This window comes from Aulostomus chinensis, chromosome 14, assembly GCF_037954235.1.
Source record: "Aulostomus chinensis isolate RoL2024-O1b breed Wild chromosome 14, RoL_Achi_v1.0, whole genome shotgun sequence".
In the NCBI taxonomy this organism is placed as follows: Eukaryota; Metazoa; Chordata; class Actinopteri; order Syngnathiformes; family Aulostomidae; genus Aulostomus; species Aulostomus chinensis.
In genome coordinates this window covers 4,454,950-4,475,048 of record NC_141333.1, presented here as the reverse complement: position 1 = coordinate 4,475,048, position 20,099 = coordinate 4,454,950, and the positions used below count along the sequence as shown (strand labels likewise).

General features: G+C 40.3%; 1 protein-coding gene across 6 annotated transcripts in view; it reads left to right on the top strand.

Moving 5' to 3' along the window:
• atp11b (ATPase phospholipid transporting 11B) overlaps window positions 1-20,099 on the top strand; it is a 53,500-nt gene that overhangs the window by 17,112 nt on the left and 16,289 nt on the right. For 2 of the 6 annotated variants that reach the window (XR_015119376.1, XM_086225444.1), the window contains exons 8-28: window positions 28-75; window positions 433-497; window positions 1,239-1,320; window positions 1,408-1,558; window positions 2,447-2,644; window positions 3,048-3,206; window positions 4,123-4,310; window positions 5,396-5,464; window positions 6,204-6,277; window positions 6,537-6,640; window positions 7,219-7,400; window positions 9,308-9,511; window positions 9,662-9,815; window positions 10,117-10,461; window positions 10,767-10,826; window positions 11,231-11,358; window positions 12,092-12,230; window positions 12,796-12,819; window positions 14,161-14,226; window positions 14,745-14,848; window positions 15,086-15,251. Coding sequence is in view for 5 of the 6 variants with exons in the window: in XM_086225444.1 (XP_086081570.1) it covers window positions 28-75; window positions 433-497; window positions 1,239-1,320; window positions 1,408-1,558; window positions 2,447-2,644; window positions 3,048-3,206; window positions 4,123-4,310; window positions 5,396-5,464; window positions 6,204-6,277; window positions 6,537-6,640; window positions 7,219-7,400; window positions 9,308-9,511; window positions 9,662-9,815; window positions 10,117-10,461; window positions 10,767-10,826; window positions 11,231-11,358; window positions 12,092-12,230; window positions 12,796-12,819; window positions 14,161-14,226; window positions 14,745-14,848; window positions 15,086-15,251 (2,710 nt within the window). In the remaining variant the exon portion in view is untranslated. Of the gene's footprint in view, window positions 1-27; window positions 76-432; window positions 498-1,238; window positions 1,321-1,407; window positions 1,559-2,446; window positions 2,645-3,047; window positions 3,207-4,122; window positions 4,311-5,395; window positions 5,465-6,203; window positions 6,278-6,536; window positions 6,641-7,218; window positions 7,401-9,307; window positions 9,512-9,661; window positions 9,816-10,116; window positions 10,462-10,766; window positions 10,827-11,230; window positions 11,359-12,091; window positions 12,231-12,795; window positions 12,820-14,160; window positions 14,227-14,744; window positions 14,849-15,085; window positions 15,252-17,075; window positions 17,162-20,099 lie in introns of all 6 variants that reach the window. The other 4 variants (XM_086225449.1, XM_086225448.1, XM_086225450.1 and 1 more) reach the window with 4 other exon arrangements.

Sequence of the window (20,099 nt, the reverse complement as noted above, 5' to 3'; positions counted from 1 at the left end):
ACTAAAATGTTTGTGGTTGTTTTTCAGGTTTGTTGGTCGGATTACAGTGACACAGCATGGCGAGGAGATTGTCAGGTGAGAACGTCTTCATTCAGCTGCAGCGGTGGTGTTAGTTGGTCGGTCACCTTTCATATTTTCCGCGCTGCATCAAGTGTTTTGTTGGACTAGATACTTAAGAGCATCAGTTAAAAAAAAAAAAAGAAATCAAAAAAATTGCTAGCATTCTTTCTCAGCTCACTACGTTGCTGAGGTGTTTAATCAGCAGTGTGCATCTTTGCCACAACAGAAGATGATGATGTGTGAGGTGATACAATTCATTGATTACAAATGAAGGTGTGTTTGTGTTTTGTTTGGATGGAGGTTTCTCTGCATCCCGTGGCGACATCCATTTTTCAATGAACTCATTTTTGCATATGTTTACTTTTACATCAGACCGCTGGGTCCAGAAAACTTGCTGCTGCGAGGGGCAAGGCTGAAAAATACCAAAGAGATTTTCGGTGAGTTGATACAGTGAGAATTAAAAGTAACCGTCTTGCAAAACTTGCAAAATATAGCTGGCTCAGTTCATGTTAGCAGCATTGCCAGTCTCTCATTGTCATGTGGCTGGAAGAACAGAAGGCCTAACTTCATCTGCAAGTTTTCCAGGCCTTGAACCACATTGTAGCAAATGGTTCTAATGGACCATTAATGTACAATAAACATTGCATACTGTTGTATATCTACATTTAGAGCCAGTACCCATGATCTATCATGGGTGCATAAATAGGGGTGGGAATCAGAGTAACTAATTATACCATACTGCCCTTATATTTTGCCAGTGACAGCGATGGTATCAGGACACTACTAGTGATTCCATGGTAATCAATATTTGCTAGGAAATTCATCAACAATGCATGATGAAATCTGTGTAACTGAAGTTGAAAAAAAAAACCTCTAAAAAAAGGAAAGAGGAGGAATTATGTGCTTAATTATGGTATTGTTTCATATTTATCAGACAACTGAGTCTTTGCTCAACACACTCACATGTACAGTAAACATTAAGTCAAAGTGGTGTGGAAATGTAACCATCTGTTTTCTTCAAAATATTCATATTTGGCTCAGGTCATCTATTATTTTTGCACTCTACACATTAATGTGTGCTGTGTTATATTCTTTTGACTTAATTCTTAAGTTGATCCATGAGCTACCTTGCTAATCTTGTGTAAGTCTTAATATTTAAACTGGCCGTGCCGTTTCAGGTGTGGCGGTTTACACAGGGATGGAGTCCAAAATGGCCCTCAACTACAAGTGCAAGTCCCAGAAACGCTCTGCAGTGGAGAAGTGAGCAATTTCTGCTCCTTGAGTTAGCAAAATACAGCCTCTTGTAAACCACACACTCAATTTCACTTTACTTTTGTCCCACGTCAGGTCTATGAATACCTTCCTCATCATCTATCTGGGCATCTTGCTGTTTGAGGCTATCCTCAGTACCATTCTGAAGTATGCCTGGCAGGCTGAGGACAAGTGGGATGAGCCTTTCTACAACCAAAAGACTGAACAAGAGAGGAACAGCAGTTCGGTCAGTCGGCTTCACAAACGCCTTCAAAAAATGCATTCCTGTTGCTTTTGGTTTTTGTTAGGTAATGCAGGCTATCAGCTCCAGATATACAGTCCAAGCAAAAATGCTGTTGACTTTCCACCTCTCTTTCTCTCTCTCTCTTTTTTTATCTTCCATTCAACATACACTTTCTTCCAATTTCTTTTCCTCGATATGGTGCTCAATTTTCTTCTCTCTAAATTGAGTTAGTGAAGATGTAAAGACAAGTCCATGGTTGAACCTCATCTACAAAAATGCTTGTCGATGGTTTCTGGTAGGACGCTTTTTGCGTGTCTAGATTTTCTGACAGGCGGTAGAGCCTTTCAGTGGGCCAGTCTGACCACCCATTAGCCTACCTGCCAACGCTCATCAGTCAGCAGCCTCTATGTAATGAAACAGTGCTGTCCTTCTGCCAGGGGACAGAGGGAAGAGTACTAACTGCAAATTAATGCCAGATGTAATGCATTTAAATTAAGTTATCAAACATTCTAAAAAAATTCGTATTGGTATTGATGGAGTGTCTATTGCCAGCACATATCAATTTATCATCAAGTCCCTATCCCACATTTAATTTCGTGAAAAAGCCACTGCAACGTTTTAAAAGCTTGTTAAGAAAAGAGTTGGGTTTTTAGAGATAATTGTTTTTCCTTTTGCACTCATTTTTTTTTTGGGCTTGCACCAACTATCATTTGTCTGTGCTTCCTCCATTTTCATTCCTCCTTATATTCTGGTCTCCTTTCCCATGCAGACATGTTGAGTTTGCATTTTCTGTACTCTTAACTATCAGTGACTGCTCATTCTCTTCCTTTCTTCCCTCCTCACCCTCCCATTGACCCTCTAATAAAATGTGCTCTCATCTACCTCCTTCAGATCTTGAAATTCATCTCCGACTTCTTGGCATTCATGGTTCTCTACAACTTCATCATACCCATCTCACTCTACGTTACTGTGGAGATGCAGAAGTTTCTGGGCTCCTTTTTTATTGGCTGGGATTTGGACCTCTACCACGAGGAGAGTGACCAGAAAGCTCAGGTCAACACATCCGACCTCAATGAGGAGCTGGGGCAGGTATGAAAGAGAAGAGCAAGGACGCAAATACATGATGTATTTACACTAAACATATACGTGTCAGGAGAGTTCCAGTTAGGCACAGTATATAAGTCATTACATACCACAGTTGCATTATCAGTAATAGAATTATAATAATGAATGCGATAGTAATGTTCATCTCCAGCTACCAGAAGTTATGTTTTCTCAGAATCGGAACTGTGTGCCTGTTTAACAAACATGAAAAAACAACTATGACAGCAAGACAAAAATGTTTTAATATGATGTTAATATTTAAGATAATTTATTGACATTTATTGGCAGTGCATCAACGCTATATTGTGCTATATTGCAGTACTGATATCTTGTCCAACCTCTTTAACTTTGATTACACCATGTGTTGTACAATCTGTCTGTCTGTCAGGTGGAGTATGTGTTTACTGATAAGACGGGTACGCTAACGGAAAACGAGATGCAGTTCCGTGAGTGTTCGATTAACGGGACCAAGTATCGGGAAGTTAATGGCAAACTGGTGCCAGAGGGACTGACTGATGATTCACCAGATGGGTCGACACCTAACCTGGTAACACTCATTTACATTTGACAGACGCGGTCACACACAAACTGCGCATATTGACTGTGAACACTGCATCTGTTTAGCAAGCCGATCCACAGCACAGACACCCCGTTACTCTCAGTGTCAGGCCGGCTTTTCCACTCAGCTTTTAAACGGTTGGACTAATGAGTTGTGTCACCTGTGAGAAATGATGATGGTGATTTTCACAGCAGAATTACACCATTTTTTGGAACAATATTTAATAATTTCTATCTGCCAAAAACTGCTAACACAACTTTAGTGAGTTGTTTCATAATGAAGTCAAGTCTAGAGCTAGATGGGACTCTGTGGTTCTATGGTATTTCCCCTCGAAATGCCACTGTCACATCCAGTACTGCTTGCTGCTCTTGACCACGCTGTGATTTAAGAAGCAAATCCAGTAAAACGTACCCTATTTGCTACCATAGCTTCCATCGTCAAAGCAGAATCCCTTCAGTATTTTGATTGCTGTTGCTAACTTCTTTTAAGCATTTAGGATGATGGATTTTTAAAATCTTTAATATTTCTCATAAGCCTTGATAGATTTAATGCACTATGACATTATGCGGCTCCCACAGCAAGCAGAGAGAGCGAGTGGAATAATGTTGTGTGGATGAGCATGCTACATTTGCTGCACACCACATGCAGTTGTGGGCAACTGAGCGTGTCCAGTTGATTTGTGTATAAGGAAATCACAGTTTTATAAACATTTCTATGAATGAGCGAATGCTCAGATGTCCTACAAAAATTGCAGCAACAGGTGATCTACGCCGAAGGATCTTTACCTAATTGTCCTTTGAAGAAAAACAAATGTCTCTCGAAGCGATGAATTTTAATGACCTTTCCATAACTTACTGTGTTGCCTCACCTCTTAATCTTCCCCTGCTGTTTCTTTTGGTTCCAGATTGGTGAGGAAATCTTATTTCTCAAGGCGGTGTCACTGTGTCACACAGTTCAAATCAGCTATGACCAGCCAGACTGCCTGGTTGGGGGAGGAGACCCTTTCTCCCACGTAAACGGTTTCTCTTCCAATCATATGGAGTACTACGCTTCTTCACCAGATGAGAAAGCCTTGGTAGAGGCCGCAAAGAGGTAATGAGTGAGTTGTGCTATAACATTGTTAGCCCAGTGCTGCATTACGGAAAACTACGAAAACCTTGATCATCAGCTTTTATAACATTACTGGAGCACGTGGCTTGTTAACAGCATCAGCAAATTTGGTAATGGAAGTGAGAATACTATAACCAGCAAGCAGCCTGACTGAATATTTTGCCAATTTATTTTATAACAATACAAGATTCCCACATTCCCACGTCTATCCATAATCTTTTCTCTTTCCCTGGAGTTGAGGTCTCAGTCAATGTTACTAATAGATTAAAAAAGGGAGAGTGAAATGCCCAATTTAGTTAAAATGGAAGCAAAACCTCCTCTGCAACAGTGCAGGCAGAAATAGAATTGTTTGAGGATTAAGGATCCATGAGGCTGTTTCATTCATTTATTACTGAGATTTGTCACTCTTGCTGTGTGAGTATTTTATATATATTACACCATGGCATCTTATTAAACTGCCCCGCTTTGTTGTTTTAGAAAACTTAAAGGACCCATGGCGCATGATGCGATCCTGGCTTAGTGCCCCCTGTAGTTTTTAAGCATCAAATTCAATTAATTGAAGCAGCAAAGGTGAGCCCCCGTGGCCCTGTACATCCATGCTTCGTTAAGCCAAGACTGTGTTGATATGGACTGAAAGAACCAACAGCTGGAACTGTACACTCAGTAATCTGTGATTAAAAATAACACTCAGTTAATGTTGCAGAGTCTAAAGTCTGACCCCCAACTGTAAGCTGAACTTGAAGTACCACTGTCTGTCTGTTGAAATTTAATGTATCAGAAACCATTGGTCAGATGATACAACAGTCAGTCCTGGCACTGTTTTAATGTTGAAATAATTGGGCTGATTTGCAAGTCACTTTGTGAGTCCTTGATTTGATTACGTCCTTTTATTTGGTTATCGATGGTTCACCTGCACCCCCCCCCCCCCCCCCATGTTCCACCTTGCTCCTGCTGGATAAACACAGCAACACGCAACAGTCTTTTAAAGGCCTCCAAACCAGATTCTCACCTATTATTTAAAGTGTAAAAAAAAAGAAAACCCCTCTAACTAATGCCTTGTCTTTCAGAATTGGGGTGGCCTTCACAAGATGCAGTGGGGATACGATGGAAATCAAATCATTTGGCAAGTCAGAGAAGTATGTTTCCATCTTCTTAAACATCTCACTTCAAAAAACTGTTTTTTTTTCTGGGGTTTTTTTCAGCTTCATGAAGTTGTTTAAAGGATGATGGAAAATGATTGTTGAGCAAGGCTTTATAATGTCTGTGCCATTGTAATTTTCCAAGTTGGTTTCAATGTAATCTTTGTTTGAATCTGTAACATCCTTCTTTGCAGTAGTTCCACTTTTCAGATAATGGTCAATGCTCTTATGTGTCCACATGTACTAAGCAACCAGATTACAGTCAACTGTCTCCAGTAAGAATATTTCTTAACTGGCATGTAAACATAAAACCTGTCTTTCATAATCAGGGTAACCAAGAAACCTGATTTCCCTAGCAGCCACCACCACAAACCACCACAAATTAACCTGCAGAAGCTTAAATTGGGCAGTTTCCATCGCTGACCATTTGATTTACTTTGAATTCAGCCTTTTTTTCTGGGAGGAGAACCGCTGCTCTGTCAGCCTCTCAAGTCTGCTCATTGCATCATCAGTCTGCTCCTGCAAACTCTGGCCAAAATGTAGTCAGACAGCTGTGCCCTCAACATAAGTATTGATAAAAGCAGCAACCTCATAATAAGATAGGGTGTAGCGAAGAAATCTGGGGATCAACTGCATGTGTACCAAAATTTACAGTTACCAGTTTACCTCATACAGTACATGGAATTTGGAAACCTACCAATGGAAAAATTACAGTTGTCTCTCTTCGCTCTCTCAGGTACAAACTGCTTCATGTATTAGAGTTTGATGCAAACCGCAGGAGGATGAGTGTCATCCTACAGACTCCCTCAGGTAACAGAGCTTTGAAGTATTTTTAGACTATTAGAGGAAACGGGTAAAATGAAGTGTGCATTTGTAACTGGTTTGTTTGGAACAGTTGTTTCTCTAAAGATACGTTAATGATTTAGAAGAGGAAAAATACATATTTACAGGATTTGCATGCATTAATTCTCGATACAAATACACATCTGTTGTATTTTAAAAATGCTAATTTGAAGTTTGCTTTCTCGTGACGTCTTTTTTTTTTTGTGGCTTATTCTTGATCCACAAGGAGGCCAAATGCTGTTCACCAAGGGAGCAGAGTCGTCCATCTTGCCTTTCACTACCAGTGGTGAGATAGAAAAGACAAGACTCCATGTAGACGAGTTTGCCTTGGTGAGAAACGCAAATATATGTCTGCAATGCCACAGAATTTATTCACAGAAAAATGTATTTAGAACTTGAAATAATGAAACCTTCAAATATCAGATCCTGAAATGCCTTTTGCTCCATATTCACGCAATCATGCATTGCTGTCTTGGCAGACTTGGCATTTTGGAGCACTGTAGTGATTACTTTTGGCTCTGTCGCTCTCTGTTTGCATTAGATTGTAAATTCTTGGCAACAACAACTACACACATACACACGGCACCCACATCATGTCATTGTACTTAGGAGTCGGTGCTTTCTACTGGGTTGATTTGTGGTCGTCTGCCCCTCAGGCTGCTTGCGTGATTTGAAGCCAAGCTTTGATTATCTTATTTTCTTTTCTGTGTCTCTCTGCATCTGTTGGTCTCCCTTTTTTTTTCCCTCCTGCCCACATTTTCCAACCAACCAACCTCAACATTCTCACTTCTACTGTGCCACACAAATTTTTTTTTTTTTTTTGGTAGGAGGACTCATTTCTAATATTCCTAACATTTGTTTTTTCCTGTTTTCTCTACCAATTACCTATCTTTCCCATCCCAATGTAGAAAGGTCTGCGGACGCTGGTGGTGGCATGTCGCCGCTTCAGCCCAGAGGAGTATATTGATGTGGACAGGCGTCTGAACAGTGCCCGCACCGCGCTGCAGCAGAGGGAGGAGAGACTGCAGGAGGCCTTCAGTTACATCGAGAAAGACCTGCATCTGCTGGGAGCAACGGGGGTGGAGGACAAGTATGGACCCCTATAAATCGAAATATATTGTTGTTGACATTAGCAAAACACTTCTCATCATATTTATACCTCCACACTAATACATTTGGTCACAACGTCATGATTATTTAACACGACATCCATGACTCATGACTTTGGACTCCACATGCTTGCTTCTTGTTGTTCCTCATCAGCTGAATTCTCTCATGTCGACCAAAGGGTCTTTCCATCATTGCATCACACAATGAGAGCATTGTAGATTAACAGAAGGCTGTGCAGTAATCGTTTTACATTGATAATCATCTGAAGCCAAAATTGTAATTGAGAATAGAATTATATATTGCCTGGTTCAAACCAGCAATATCCTGGTCTTTGTTAGATGTTTATTGGATTTCCGAGAGTTGTAATGGAAGATTAATTCCATTTTCATGTCTATGCACTACCTCTGAAGCTAGATTGTTCAGGCTATACGTGAATTAGCATAAAGTTAGTGTGAACAAAGGCTCCAGGGAGAAACATTTTTGCACTCTCCATATAATCAGAAATGTAAATGGATGATCAGTGAGTTTTACAGGTTTGCACACAGATGTTTCAGTATAGAGTGCACAGAGGGATTTAAGGAGGAGCCTGTTGGCGAATAAGGCCCGTCGTAGACTGTTTATAATAAAGTTAGAAAGTTTCATCTGTAAACTGCTTCCACTGACCAATTAATGATGAATGAATGGCTTGATGTAAGTTTATGTAACACTGTATTGCCACTGGCAGTGAGTAAATAACACATAATTGCTGTTTGGAGAAAACAAATGTTTTCTTTCCACATTGCAGAATAACAACAATCGTTATGATGTGGTTCCAATTTTTAGAAATGTTCTGCTTGTGCTTTCATGCCTGCCTGTTTTAACATTCTGATAGTAGAAAATCGTGTGAAAGTAACATACTGTTGTTCTTTGTGAAGCATTGAAAAATGCACATGTAATGTTTATATTCGTATTTTATTCATTTTAGTTAATTTTTCCAGTGTTTTAAGTTATGTGAATCAAACAAGATTAACACAAAAGAAGAACTGGGGCCTCATAAACCAGTAGGAAACAACATATTGCCAGAAACCCAGATAAACACATTGGGAGGGAGAATCTCCTGCAAACAAACAATGGATAGTCAGTAGGGAGCGGGAGATGTGACCTCACTGTTCCTCTCTGGAAATGAATGTTGATACATGTTTGCATCTACTCACCATCTGTTCCTCACATAAGCCTCTCGCTTCTCCTACTCTATTTTTTTCTCTGCTCTCGCTTTTCTCTTCTCTGCTCTCTTCCTGTATCTGTAATGAATTCCTCCTCAGGCGCACATGGTTACAATCAGATGATCTCCTCCATTACAGAAGAGATGGCTAGTTTTGTTGGGTTTTTTTTTTCTTTCAGACTATTATTGATGGTATGAATCTTTAGCCGTAGAAAAGTTAGAGGAAATCCAGTGTTTTTATAGGGATACTAATTGGGGTTGGGCAGAAAAGAATGAGAATTGCTTTTTATAATCTATGTCAGTTTTTCTCAGATAGAAATGGAATTGGTACCCAAGGATGCAAAAAATACTCTCATTCCATGTGATTCAAATGGAGCTTGACTACCTATGTGGAATATTTTAAAGCATGCATTTTGGATTCACATCCAAACATGTAGATGGAATGGCGATATTACTAGCCTGCTACTAGGCTACATACTCATTTTGTGCAGATTTGTTCCAAGTACATATGATTATGTTTTTCTGTATATATATATTTTTTGATATAATTTCTCACCATGTTGATAATCACAAGGGGCTCTAAAGACTGGCCAATAGATATATCGAGCTGTCACTGCTAACAATCATAATGTTAAGCATACAGTAATTACAAATGTATTCCTGTCTTTTACACCTGTCATCCTCAGACTCCAAGACAAAGTCCAGGAGACCATTGAGGCTCTGCGGCTGGCTGGAATCAAAGTTTGGGTGCTGACAGGGGATAAACATGAGACAGCCGTCAGCGTCAGTCTGTCCTGTGGTCACTTCCACAGAACCATGAACATCCTGGAGCTCCTACAGCAGCGTTCTGACAATGAATGTGCTGAGCAGCTCCGCAGGCTGGCCAGAAGGTGATTGTGTACTCTACATTCATTCGTCTTTATAAATACAAAGCATCTGGTTTAAAGTAAACATACAGCATTAGTGTCTGGCAGTAAGTGGTAGACAGTAGTTTCTTGTGTTTCTCTTCATTCCATTCTCTTCTGACCATGTGTTCCCAGGATAAAGGAGGATCATGTCATACAGCATGGGTTGGTTGTGGATGGGGCCAGTTTGTCTTTAGCATTGAGAGAACACGAGAAGCTCTTTATGGAAGTGTGTAAAAACTGTTCTGCCGTGCTATGCTGCCGCATGGCCCCGCTGCAGAAAGCTAAGGTAGACACGTCCTGCAATGCATACACAACCCACCAGTTAATTAGTGTTTGTAAGTCTCAAAGCCAGAGACATAATGTTTTGAGGTTATCTTTCTTTCAGTCCATCCATCCTGTTGTTAATTTGATACCTCAATAATTCCTTGAGGGAATGCCTTAAAATCCCCTCAAGACAAGTTTGAGTTCGCTCGATGAAAGTCTGCACTACACACTGAATATTGTCTGGTCTGCCATTTTTGCTCATGTTATGTTGGTAATGTTGTGTTGATGTGATGAAACATTTACTCTCCTGATATTTTGTCCAGGTGGTTCGTCTTTTAAAAACCTCTCCAGAGAAACCCATCACCTTAGCTGTTGGGGATGGAGCCAATGATGTCAGTATGATACAAGAAGCCCATGTAGGCATAGGTAAACCCCCACACAACCACGCACCACTGTCTCAGACTCTGTCTGCATTTCCTTCAACATGCGTGCTTGTGTGTGTGCGTGTGTGTCTGTCTCCAGGTATAATGGGAAAGGAGGGTCGTCAGGCCGTGAGAAACAGTGACTATGCAATTGCCAGATTTAAGTTTCTGGCTAAATTACTGTTGGTCCACGGTCACTTCTACTACATTCGAATAGCTACACTTGTACAGTACTTTTTCTACAAGGTAAGACATGCACAAACTTTTCTAGTAGCAGACATATTCGTATGTAATGTGAATGTAATGATGAGTTACATGCTATAGTTGTAGTTCTCGTGATGATGAATTGGCATAAACATTCATGAACAAACTGACGTAGCTATGAGCCGATCTTGGGTCAGGCAACGGACAGGTTAACCGTTGACGCCCCCTGCTTTCACAACTTTTCCCAGCGGCAGTTTTGTCTAATTGTGAATCGTTGGTCTAAACTTGCCTCAACAGTTTCATTAGATGTCTTTGAAGTTTTTTCCTTTACTTTTCGTCTTTTGCAGAATGTGTGTTTTATCACGCCCCAGTTTTTATACCAGTTCTTCTGTTTGTTTTCACAACAAGTAAGTCATGTCTCTTATAAGTAGTTTTAGTGACACAAATGCCTCCTATCACCAGGCTAGTTTGCAGGATGTCTTCAAAAAGGCTTATAGATGTAAAGGTTTCCTCAGTTTCATCTTTTAATTTGGCATCACTTATAATTTTCAAAAGTCAATTCTCAACAGGTTAAACTATTTATTAAACTATTATTTGTAACACTTTTGTATTAACCTCTGTTTGACCTGTCATATACATTTCAAAGGTAAAAAAAAAAGAAATGCAGTGTGTCTCATTTCCAGTTGCTGTATGATGATGTCATCGTTTTTTCCCACTTATGTGACTCTGTTCAGCCTCCCTGTTTGGTTGTTTATTTGTCCTTTTTACAGCCAGTAAATTGGTGCTGAGTGAAACTCTGTCTGTGTCCTAGACGCTGTATGACAGTGTTTATCTGACGCTGTACAACATCTGCTTTACCTCGTTGCCCATCCTTGTGTACAGTCTGTTTGAGCAGCTGGTTCATCCACACATCCTGCAGAGTAAACCAGGCCTGTACAGGTGAGGGGGCTTCATATCTGTTTGCACACGCTATAGATTAGAATTGAAGATGTGAAAACGGATCAGTGCAGCATCCCTCACTTGTTGCCACGTATGTAAACACTTTGTATGTCAGTGTACCAACAATGAACAAACAAAGATATCATCAGAGCAGTTGTGTTGGGTTTATCTACAGGGGCTATTTTTACCTGCTCCTGAGAGTAGAGGTTGCTTGTAGGAAACATTTGAAGTCATATCAAATATATCAATAAGACAAATATTTGAATTAAAATCTTTTCTATATAGTTCTGGTTATGATCGATTAAGTGTGTTTCACTGCGTGGGAGATGGTTTGTTTTATTTGGAGTTGTAGAAATTGGTGTTACATGATCAGAGACAAGAGGGCTAAGGTGCTCGCTTTTGCTCAAAAGTTAGAAAACCTACAATAACCAGGATGCACTGGGTCACTCTCTGGTTGCTGTATTGTTGCACTTTTAATATCTAAGCACTTTTATTCTCAGATGTCCATTGTGCATGACTGGATTTGATTTACAGCATGTGGACAGGTGGACTTTAACCATTAAAAGAGAACTTTTGATGCTGGCAGCATGAAGGAAAGTTGACCCACCCATACTGTAATGATACAAAGCCGGTTCAAAACTCAGCAAGGTTTCTTTTTAAGTCGTTGTGAAACGTGAGCACTCATGGTGTACTGATCCAGTTTGTTTGAAACAAACATGTTTGTACCTCACAGAGACATCAGCAGGAACTCTCTGCTGTCCTTCCGGACTTTCCTGTACTGGACTCTGTTGGGCTTCTGCCATGCATTTGTCTTCTTCTTTGGGTCTTACATACTGATGGGAGAGGACACCACATTAATGGGGAATGGGCAGGTGAGTGGGATTTTCTTCAGTCTCAGAAGTAGAATCTGCTTTGCTGAGAGGAAATTCTAAACTACACAAAGACAATGTTTCTTTATGGCAGGAATGTTACTATAGGTAGGAAGAAATGCAAGACAGTGAGTGAGTGTGTGTGTGTGTGTGTGTGTGTGTGTGTGTGTGTGCGCATGTCACGATAACCTATTGTGACTAATGTGGCTGGTTGCCTGCATGTCTTTTTGTCACTCTTTCCCTTAAATTCTCTTTTCTATCTGTCTCACCAACATACAGTCTTTTTAACTAAACTACTCTACTAGCATGTTTGTGATTCACTTGTTTGATAGTAGTTGGACTAATTTTCCTTTTCTTACAATGTTCTTCTTGTCGCCAGTTCTTGCCATAACCTGTTTCCTTATCCTCTTTCTCCTACATATTTTTGCCATATTTCTCTTTGTCTGGATTTTGGTATCTCAGAAGGAACTCTCTTCTATTTCTGCCCTTCTCGCTTATCTTTTTCTCCTATCTTGCCGCCATCTTATTACTGTTTTTCCTTCTGCCTTCACGCTGTGCATGTCTTCAGATCTTGCGAGCTAACAGGCAGCTGGTAAGAGTCTGCTCTAACAGTTGAACGCATGTCCATGGGGGGATTATTCTTACTAGAGGACTATGAGGATGATGAATGTTATTGATGGTGTTGCAGAACAGGACTTCTTTTTTTTTACTCTATTAATTTCCCCTTTGGGTTTCGGTTGAACTTGTCAGACTTTTACAACCAATAGGAAATTAAGTAAATTTACTCTTAGATATATGAGAACATATAAAACATTGAGCAGACGAGGAATAAATGTATGCTTGCCTTGTGCATGTTGATTTGTTTCAGCGGGGAGGTATTTGAAGTAAGATAGGTGAACATGGGCCAGCTCATATTTTGATAGTGAAAAATCTGAATAAGGTGCCAGAGCTGTGCCAGGTTGCAAGTGGGTTGATGATTAATTGAAGGAATGAAACAAAACAAACTTTTTAAAGGACTTAGGAACAAACTTGGTTGGCTTTATAAATTAAGTAGGACTTGAACAGTGTTCCTAATGGACCTGGAAATAATGTCTACTTCCTGTAGTAAGACATATCTTATTCCTCTCACCATTAGTTTCAGTGCTCAGAGTCCAACAGGGTCCTGAATTAGTTGGCAAAGAAAGAAGTGCCTCCCACAGCTCTCAGACTATTTAAGTCGAGTGTTTCATGTCAGAAGTGATAGAGCGACCACAGTCACAACTTGTTGGCCAATTCCTCTGCATCTGTTTTATTACTGAGCTAACCTCTTTCTCCCTGTCTGCCAGAGTTCCACTTAACTCAAATATTGTGTTTTTTTAATGTATTCTAGCAACATAATCTGTATTTTTCTAAGTGAGTAACAGTAACATCCATTATTCATTATGGTGGAATATGAAAATTACACTCAAGTAGTTATACAATTCGGTGTATGACTCCTGAATTATTGAAATTTGATTCATCCACCACAATTAGATAAATAGCGATATTTAAAAACGCAGAGTCCAGATTAAGCTGAAAAGAAGCAGATTTATTGGGGTAAAAGGATGAAATAAATGTCCATGTGCATTTTGTTCGGAAGAAATTGAGACGCATTCATAATCTCTGAATCGATTTCCTGCTCACATAATTGAATTGAAATGCCTGAGTTGTCCCACGTCTGCCTGGTACGACTGAGTGGAAGAGGCAGGCAAAACATCTTGATTTTTAGGTCATTCGTGACATTAGGAAGGAAACAGGTTGCAAGGAATCAAAATCAGGTCATCCACACATCATTCCCATACTCTTATGTAGCTTGTATCTGGGTCCATGCATATGAAAGTAATTTCACGGATTTATTGCCACATGTAATAATACAGTTGTCAGTTTGACTAACAGTTGTTTGTCTGTTTTGCAGATGTTTGGTAACTGGACCTTTGGAACGCTGGTCTTTACCGTCATGGTCATCACGGTCACACTGAAGGTGAATTACTATAATAGTCTGCTGGTTATGCTGGTCATTCAAGTTGGCGGTTGTGAGACACGGGGTTGATACAGTTGTATTTTAACGCATTTTAAGTATCTGCTTAGGCATGTATTCACACTGGGCGATCTGTGCCGTGGCCAAGCAGGTTTTCTCCCTAAAGCCAAGTTCATTTGACCAGCGTGATCGAGTAGTAGGGGTGGAACACTACATTGATTTGACGTATATGATTGCCACCCCCAGCTTTAAGATGATGGATACTTTGTGTAAAAGTTTAAAAAGCTGGATGACCTGTTTAGGTCAACAGGGATATTTGTATGTCCTTTTATAAAATACAGTTGTTGTGAAGTATGAGGATGATGCCATTGCCTATTAAGTGATTTTTCATTACTGATTGGTTCAAGGTCTTTTTTCACAGCGCTGACATGGATTACTGTAGTTTATTGGTTCCCAGCCTGTCCTCGCATCAGTATTTTACACCCGGCTTTCTTTTCCTCCCCCTTCCACTCCAATGACAGCTGGCATTAGAGACTCAATTCTGGACGTGGATGAACCATTTCGTGACGTGGGGCTCGATTGCCTTCTATTTCATCTTCTCTCTCTTCTATGGAGGCATCATCTGGTAAGAACAGCATTAGAATTGCCTGTAAAAGTCAGCATTGTCACTGAGGCTAATCAATCCCACAACTCTTAAGCCTGTCCAGTCAACTCACAGGCTGGTAGGAGTTGTTCTGATGGTGCTGGACCTTATGTGATATCCTAAAATCCATCTGTTATTTACAGACAAACCAAATAGTCTGTGTTTTTCACCTCTAATAAGCATAAGAAATTCTCTTTCCCTTCTCTTACCACCCACCAGGCCGTTCCTCCACACCCAGGACATGTACTTCGTCTTTGTGCAGCTGCTGTCCAGCGGCTCGGCCTGGTTCGCCATCATCATCATCGTCATAACTTGCCTCTTTCCTGATGTAGTGAAGAAGGTTTTCTACCGACATCTCCAGCCCACCAGCACACAGAAAAGTCAGGTAGGATGGAGGGGGAATGTTGTCTCGGTCAGATGATGTTCTTCGGTAGTTTAAGATGAGCTTTTTCACGGTGAATTGGTTGTTTAAGGCCTGGATCTCTGGAGGCTTGTTCAGCATTTACCCCTTTGTACTTACTCACTCTTGGTAATTACAGTACTTAAATTGCCGTTAAGTAAAAACTTTCTATTTAGCCTCCCAACAGCAACTAACGATAATGATCTCATGACATAGTGAAATCCAGTGTTTCCAGTTTCATACTAGCATTTTAAGCCTGCACCATTCAAGTGGGTTCAGCCCTCTGATGTATAATGTTGTGTTAATTGTTCTCCTCCTGTGGGTGTGATTTTCAGAGTACGACATGTTGGACTACGTGGGTATATAGATGGCTGTGTTTGATTGACAGCTGCTGACAATTGAACAGTCTTGAGCAGTAGCTACATGTCGTGGTCACGCTGTGTGTTGTTAGCAGTGGCATGGAAGAGTAAGAACCACACCACTGTCTCCATTGATTCAAGTGTTTCGATGAATGCGCTCTGTAACCTGCAGATTGACTGTGCAAACACTCAGTAAACAAAGGTCTAAATAAGACATTTTTACAGTTATACTGGAAGATTTGAGCAGGAAAGCAACTCTTGGTGGTTTTTTTGGAGCTCTTATGTTGCAGGCTGCTGTCTGTCTGTCATTTTACCCAACTGCCTGTGATAGAATGGTGACGGCCCTGATTTATTGATCATTGTTTTGACTGGCTGTATGTGAACCTTCCGTTTCAATGGGGAATGAATTCTGCTTTGGCAAACAGCAAATTCCATCGTGAAGCCAAACAATAAGATAAGATGAACCTTTATTTGTCCCTCAGTGGGGAAATTGGCAATACAAAATATGTCTCTCTTTCTTTTGGTTTCCTTTGGCCTTTTGGTGACATTATTTATACATATTGATCTTGTTGTGGCCTGGAGCTTCTGCCAAGATTCCCTTATTTTCAAGGTGAAATTGTGAGTTTATGAGGTTTTAATGGCACAAGCAGGGAGATGGGAGGCAAAGTAGCACAGAGAACAAACTATACTCAAATTGTTGAAGATCTCTGTCAGGCTCCGTGCAGATTGTAGTTTTTGTTGTTGTTGTTGTTTTTTTAATTGCATCAGTTGGAGCAACTGAAGATCCATCAAAGCTGTATGCTATTGGAACCAATTTTATTTAACTGCTAAAAGCATGTCTCAAAATAAGTTTTGGTGTTTTATGTGAGAATGGGTTGAATATCTTATTCGAACCAGGCACATGCCAGTGCTTCAAATGTACTCTGCACTCGAGATTTAATACTTACACCCAACAATGTGGAAATGATGGGATTCTATAATACAAGAGCTGATGGAAAACAAATAGAAATTGACCTTTTAAGAAAATGTTCTGGGATTTTGATCAGAATTGTGCATTAATTTCATTTTTACAGTAAAGGCATGTTATCCTATTGCGCAAACACACACAAAATGCACAACTTTATTTTACTTAGTGTGCACAAACACATGCATGCACACACACCCAGAGCACATGACATTGTGCATGGTCACTAATCTGCAGAACTCCAGCGTGTCCAGCAGGAGACTGTTTCTTCGTTTGTACCGTCCTCCTTTCACAACTTTCTCGTCTTCTCTCGATCTCTTGTTTCGGACCAAAATGCAAATATTGTTTCCAGTCATATGTTTTTCTGCTCTAACCTTGTCCTGTTTTGTCTTTCTCTGTATGTGTGTGTGATTGTAAGAGTGGACATTATGCTTGATGTCTAACCTCAGTGTGTCTGTCTGTGCTCTCCCTCCAATCCTGCCGTAGATGTATTCCAACCGTGTGGTGATAGGTGACGACTTCATCGCGCTGCAGCCTCTTTCCCGAGCCAAGAGCCAGCTGGGCAAAATTAGGTAGAAGCGATCAGACCGTTTCAAAGTTTTGAAGTACAATTTCAGAACAAAACAGAAAACCAATAATATCCCAGGAGGGCTTTAGTGTAAAGCAATCTTTCTATATACAGTAGTAGTTTTGTCACACATCTGAACATTCTCATTACTAGATAATCAACACAGGCTTTTCCTGACATGTTAAGTGCAGAGTCCTTTAAGTTATGCCCATCGTAACCTGCACACCAAATCCTGGTGCAAGCAGGTGTCCTGTGTTAAACAGTATAAGTTAGAGAACTTGTTTTCAAGAAAATACTCATGAAAAATAATGCTGTATTAAAAACAGTGACATTTTTAAATACTGCAAAACCAATTAATGGTTCACTCTAAGAACTACCTTTTGTCTTTGGCATTATTTACCAAATATTTCTCCTTGTCTTGTCAGTTATCAGAATAATATGTAGAAGGCTCATTCACTAAAATGATCGTGAGCTGTAACTCATGTGTTTTATGTATATTTAGACGGTTGTATAAACAGACCTGTTCTAGTGTTTTCTGATAGAAACATTAATTCATGGTAAAACATGTAAGTTCATCCGGTCATATGAGTTTTTGATTCACTCCTAGAATCACTTAAGCATAAATCAGAGTTATGTTAAAAAACAAAAACAAACAAGAAACAATGCTTTGACATGTGTATGGAGAGATAGTGTCTAGACTGTCACCAAAGGAATTATACACTGTGGACAGTCTCTAAGTAGGAACATTGCTTTATGGAACAAGACCTCCTGTTTACAAATGTTAAATCAAGACTGAAAAGTTGTTTCTCAGGTCTAAGTGTAGCTCCTCCTGGCGCCAACACTGGCTGTGTTGGAGTGCTGGTAGTGTTGGTCCAGGGAGTTTTTGGTGTGATTTCTGTCACTGCATGCCCTGGACAAGTCAACCAGCATTCTCCGTGGTTGGGATAGGGGAACATAAATATTCGTTGGGCCTTGTGGGGTAATGCAGAAGAATGTGCCATCAAGCATCACAGCCACTGCATGGCTTGTATTTTAGTGAGGGGCTGACAGAAAGCATATGTTCTGAGACCTTTTCCACTCCTGCCTGCTTTTGCATGGCCCCATCATTACCCTCCCCACTGCATGAAGACACCGATGAATGAGTGAGTGGATTAATGAAGCTTGGGAGTCACTTTGTCCCTGAAGTTTGTTTCTTTCCACCCCAGTTCTGGGAATCATAAACAAAGCAGCACCGTTCTGACTGTGACTTTGCGCATCTGCATTAATCCTAAATCAGAGCAGATGGTCGGCCCTGCCTGCTGACCACCGGTCATCTTGTATGAACTGAGCCTGGCATGTCACATGTGCCCAAAGGACATGTCAGCTAGTCGCATGGTCCAGCCCATTAAATTGCCCCCTTGATCCCTAGCATGGGCCATCATTTGACCACGCACCACCCTCAGAATGGTTTAGGAGCGCGCTCGTCGTGTCCAGGTTGTCCACTTGCATGATTTCAGCTGAAGCAGCGACTGACACTGCAGCTGCATGACTGACTCGTGGACTGGTCGGGGTCATCTTCTACAGCAGCATGGCGCTGTCCTCCGAGGAGCATGAGGAGACAGCTGTGTTATTACCGCTGCTATTGTAGATAAATGATTTGAAGGTCCTGTGCTGTCATGTAGCAGATGTCAATATAAACATCCTGTAAGTGAAGTGCGAGGCCTTAGCATGAACTCTTTTAATCCCCCAGATATCCTGATCTTAGAGAGCTTTGTGTAAAACTGAAGTCATATGAAGGTTAATTTATTCACGGAGTGTGTGCATACATCACGAAATCTAACACAGTCAAACTGCCCTCCAACAATAAATGCAGGAATCCTACCTTAAACAAAGGTTAATGTACAGTTTTTGTAGAAAATTTTTTAAAGGTTTTAATTTAATGGGAGTTATGGAGGCAGTTATATTTCATATTCAGAGTTGATTCGAGTCCTTTAACAAACTATAACCTCCAAATGACCATCAAGTTGAATAAATGCTGTATTTCAAAGAGAGGATTTACTGCAGGGCTGTGAGATTGCAGTAGTTTTAGCTCGGTGTGCCCAGAAGAAATCCCATCCAACAAACTGAATAAAGGGAAAATTCAGAATGTGAATTGATAATAAACAACCTTTGCATTGTAGTGAGAGAAGAAGCATGAAGTAATTTATTCAAATTGAGATTCTTTTGTGGTTTGAATTATTGGAAACCATATAGGTTACTTTTAGGGTGTATAAAAGTTGATTTTCTGTATAATGCAATTTATTCTTATTTGTTGTAGAGATGCGAGTACGTTCCAGTGCCTTTTTTCCTTATTAGATTAGAGGGAGGTAATCAGAGAGCTCTCCTGGGTTTTCTGTTGTTTGTATCCCTGTACGTCAGATAGACTCAGCAGCAGGTTAATTGGTTTGGATGCTAATAGATTTGCTCTAATCTGTGCGAGAAGAGTCATTTTCCCTTAAGACATTTTTTTTAATGCCTGCAGCTTCCTACTGCTTATTTGTCCTTCTGTTTTACATCCGTTTCATAGTTTCTTGCCATTGAATTCAGCTGACTTCATTTAGTTGGAAATTAAAGCCCCCATTCAGTGACCCAAGGAACTCAACTAAGATGTTTGGAGGAAACTGAATCAAGCAAAAATTTCACGAATATCTGACATTCCCACTTAAAGTGAGGGAGAAGCCTACAGAGGCACCGTTGTTTTCTTGCAAATATCTGGAGGAAGATGGTCTTACTTACCTCAGAACACATGTAGACAATCAGTTCTGTTTTTTGGATGCAACAGTTGATGTCACTGGTGAAGTTTTTTGTTTTTTTGTTTTTTTTCATGGTACCAACATTGATTTGGTCCCAGTATGCAAAATACATGAAGGCACACTGTAGGTGGAGGGTCAGCAATTTCTCTAACTCTCCCCTGTAGCGCAGCC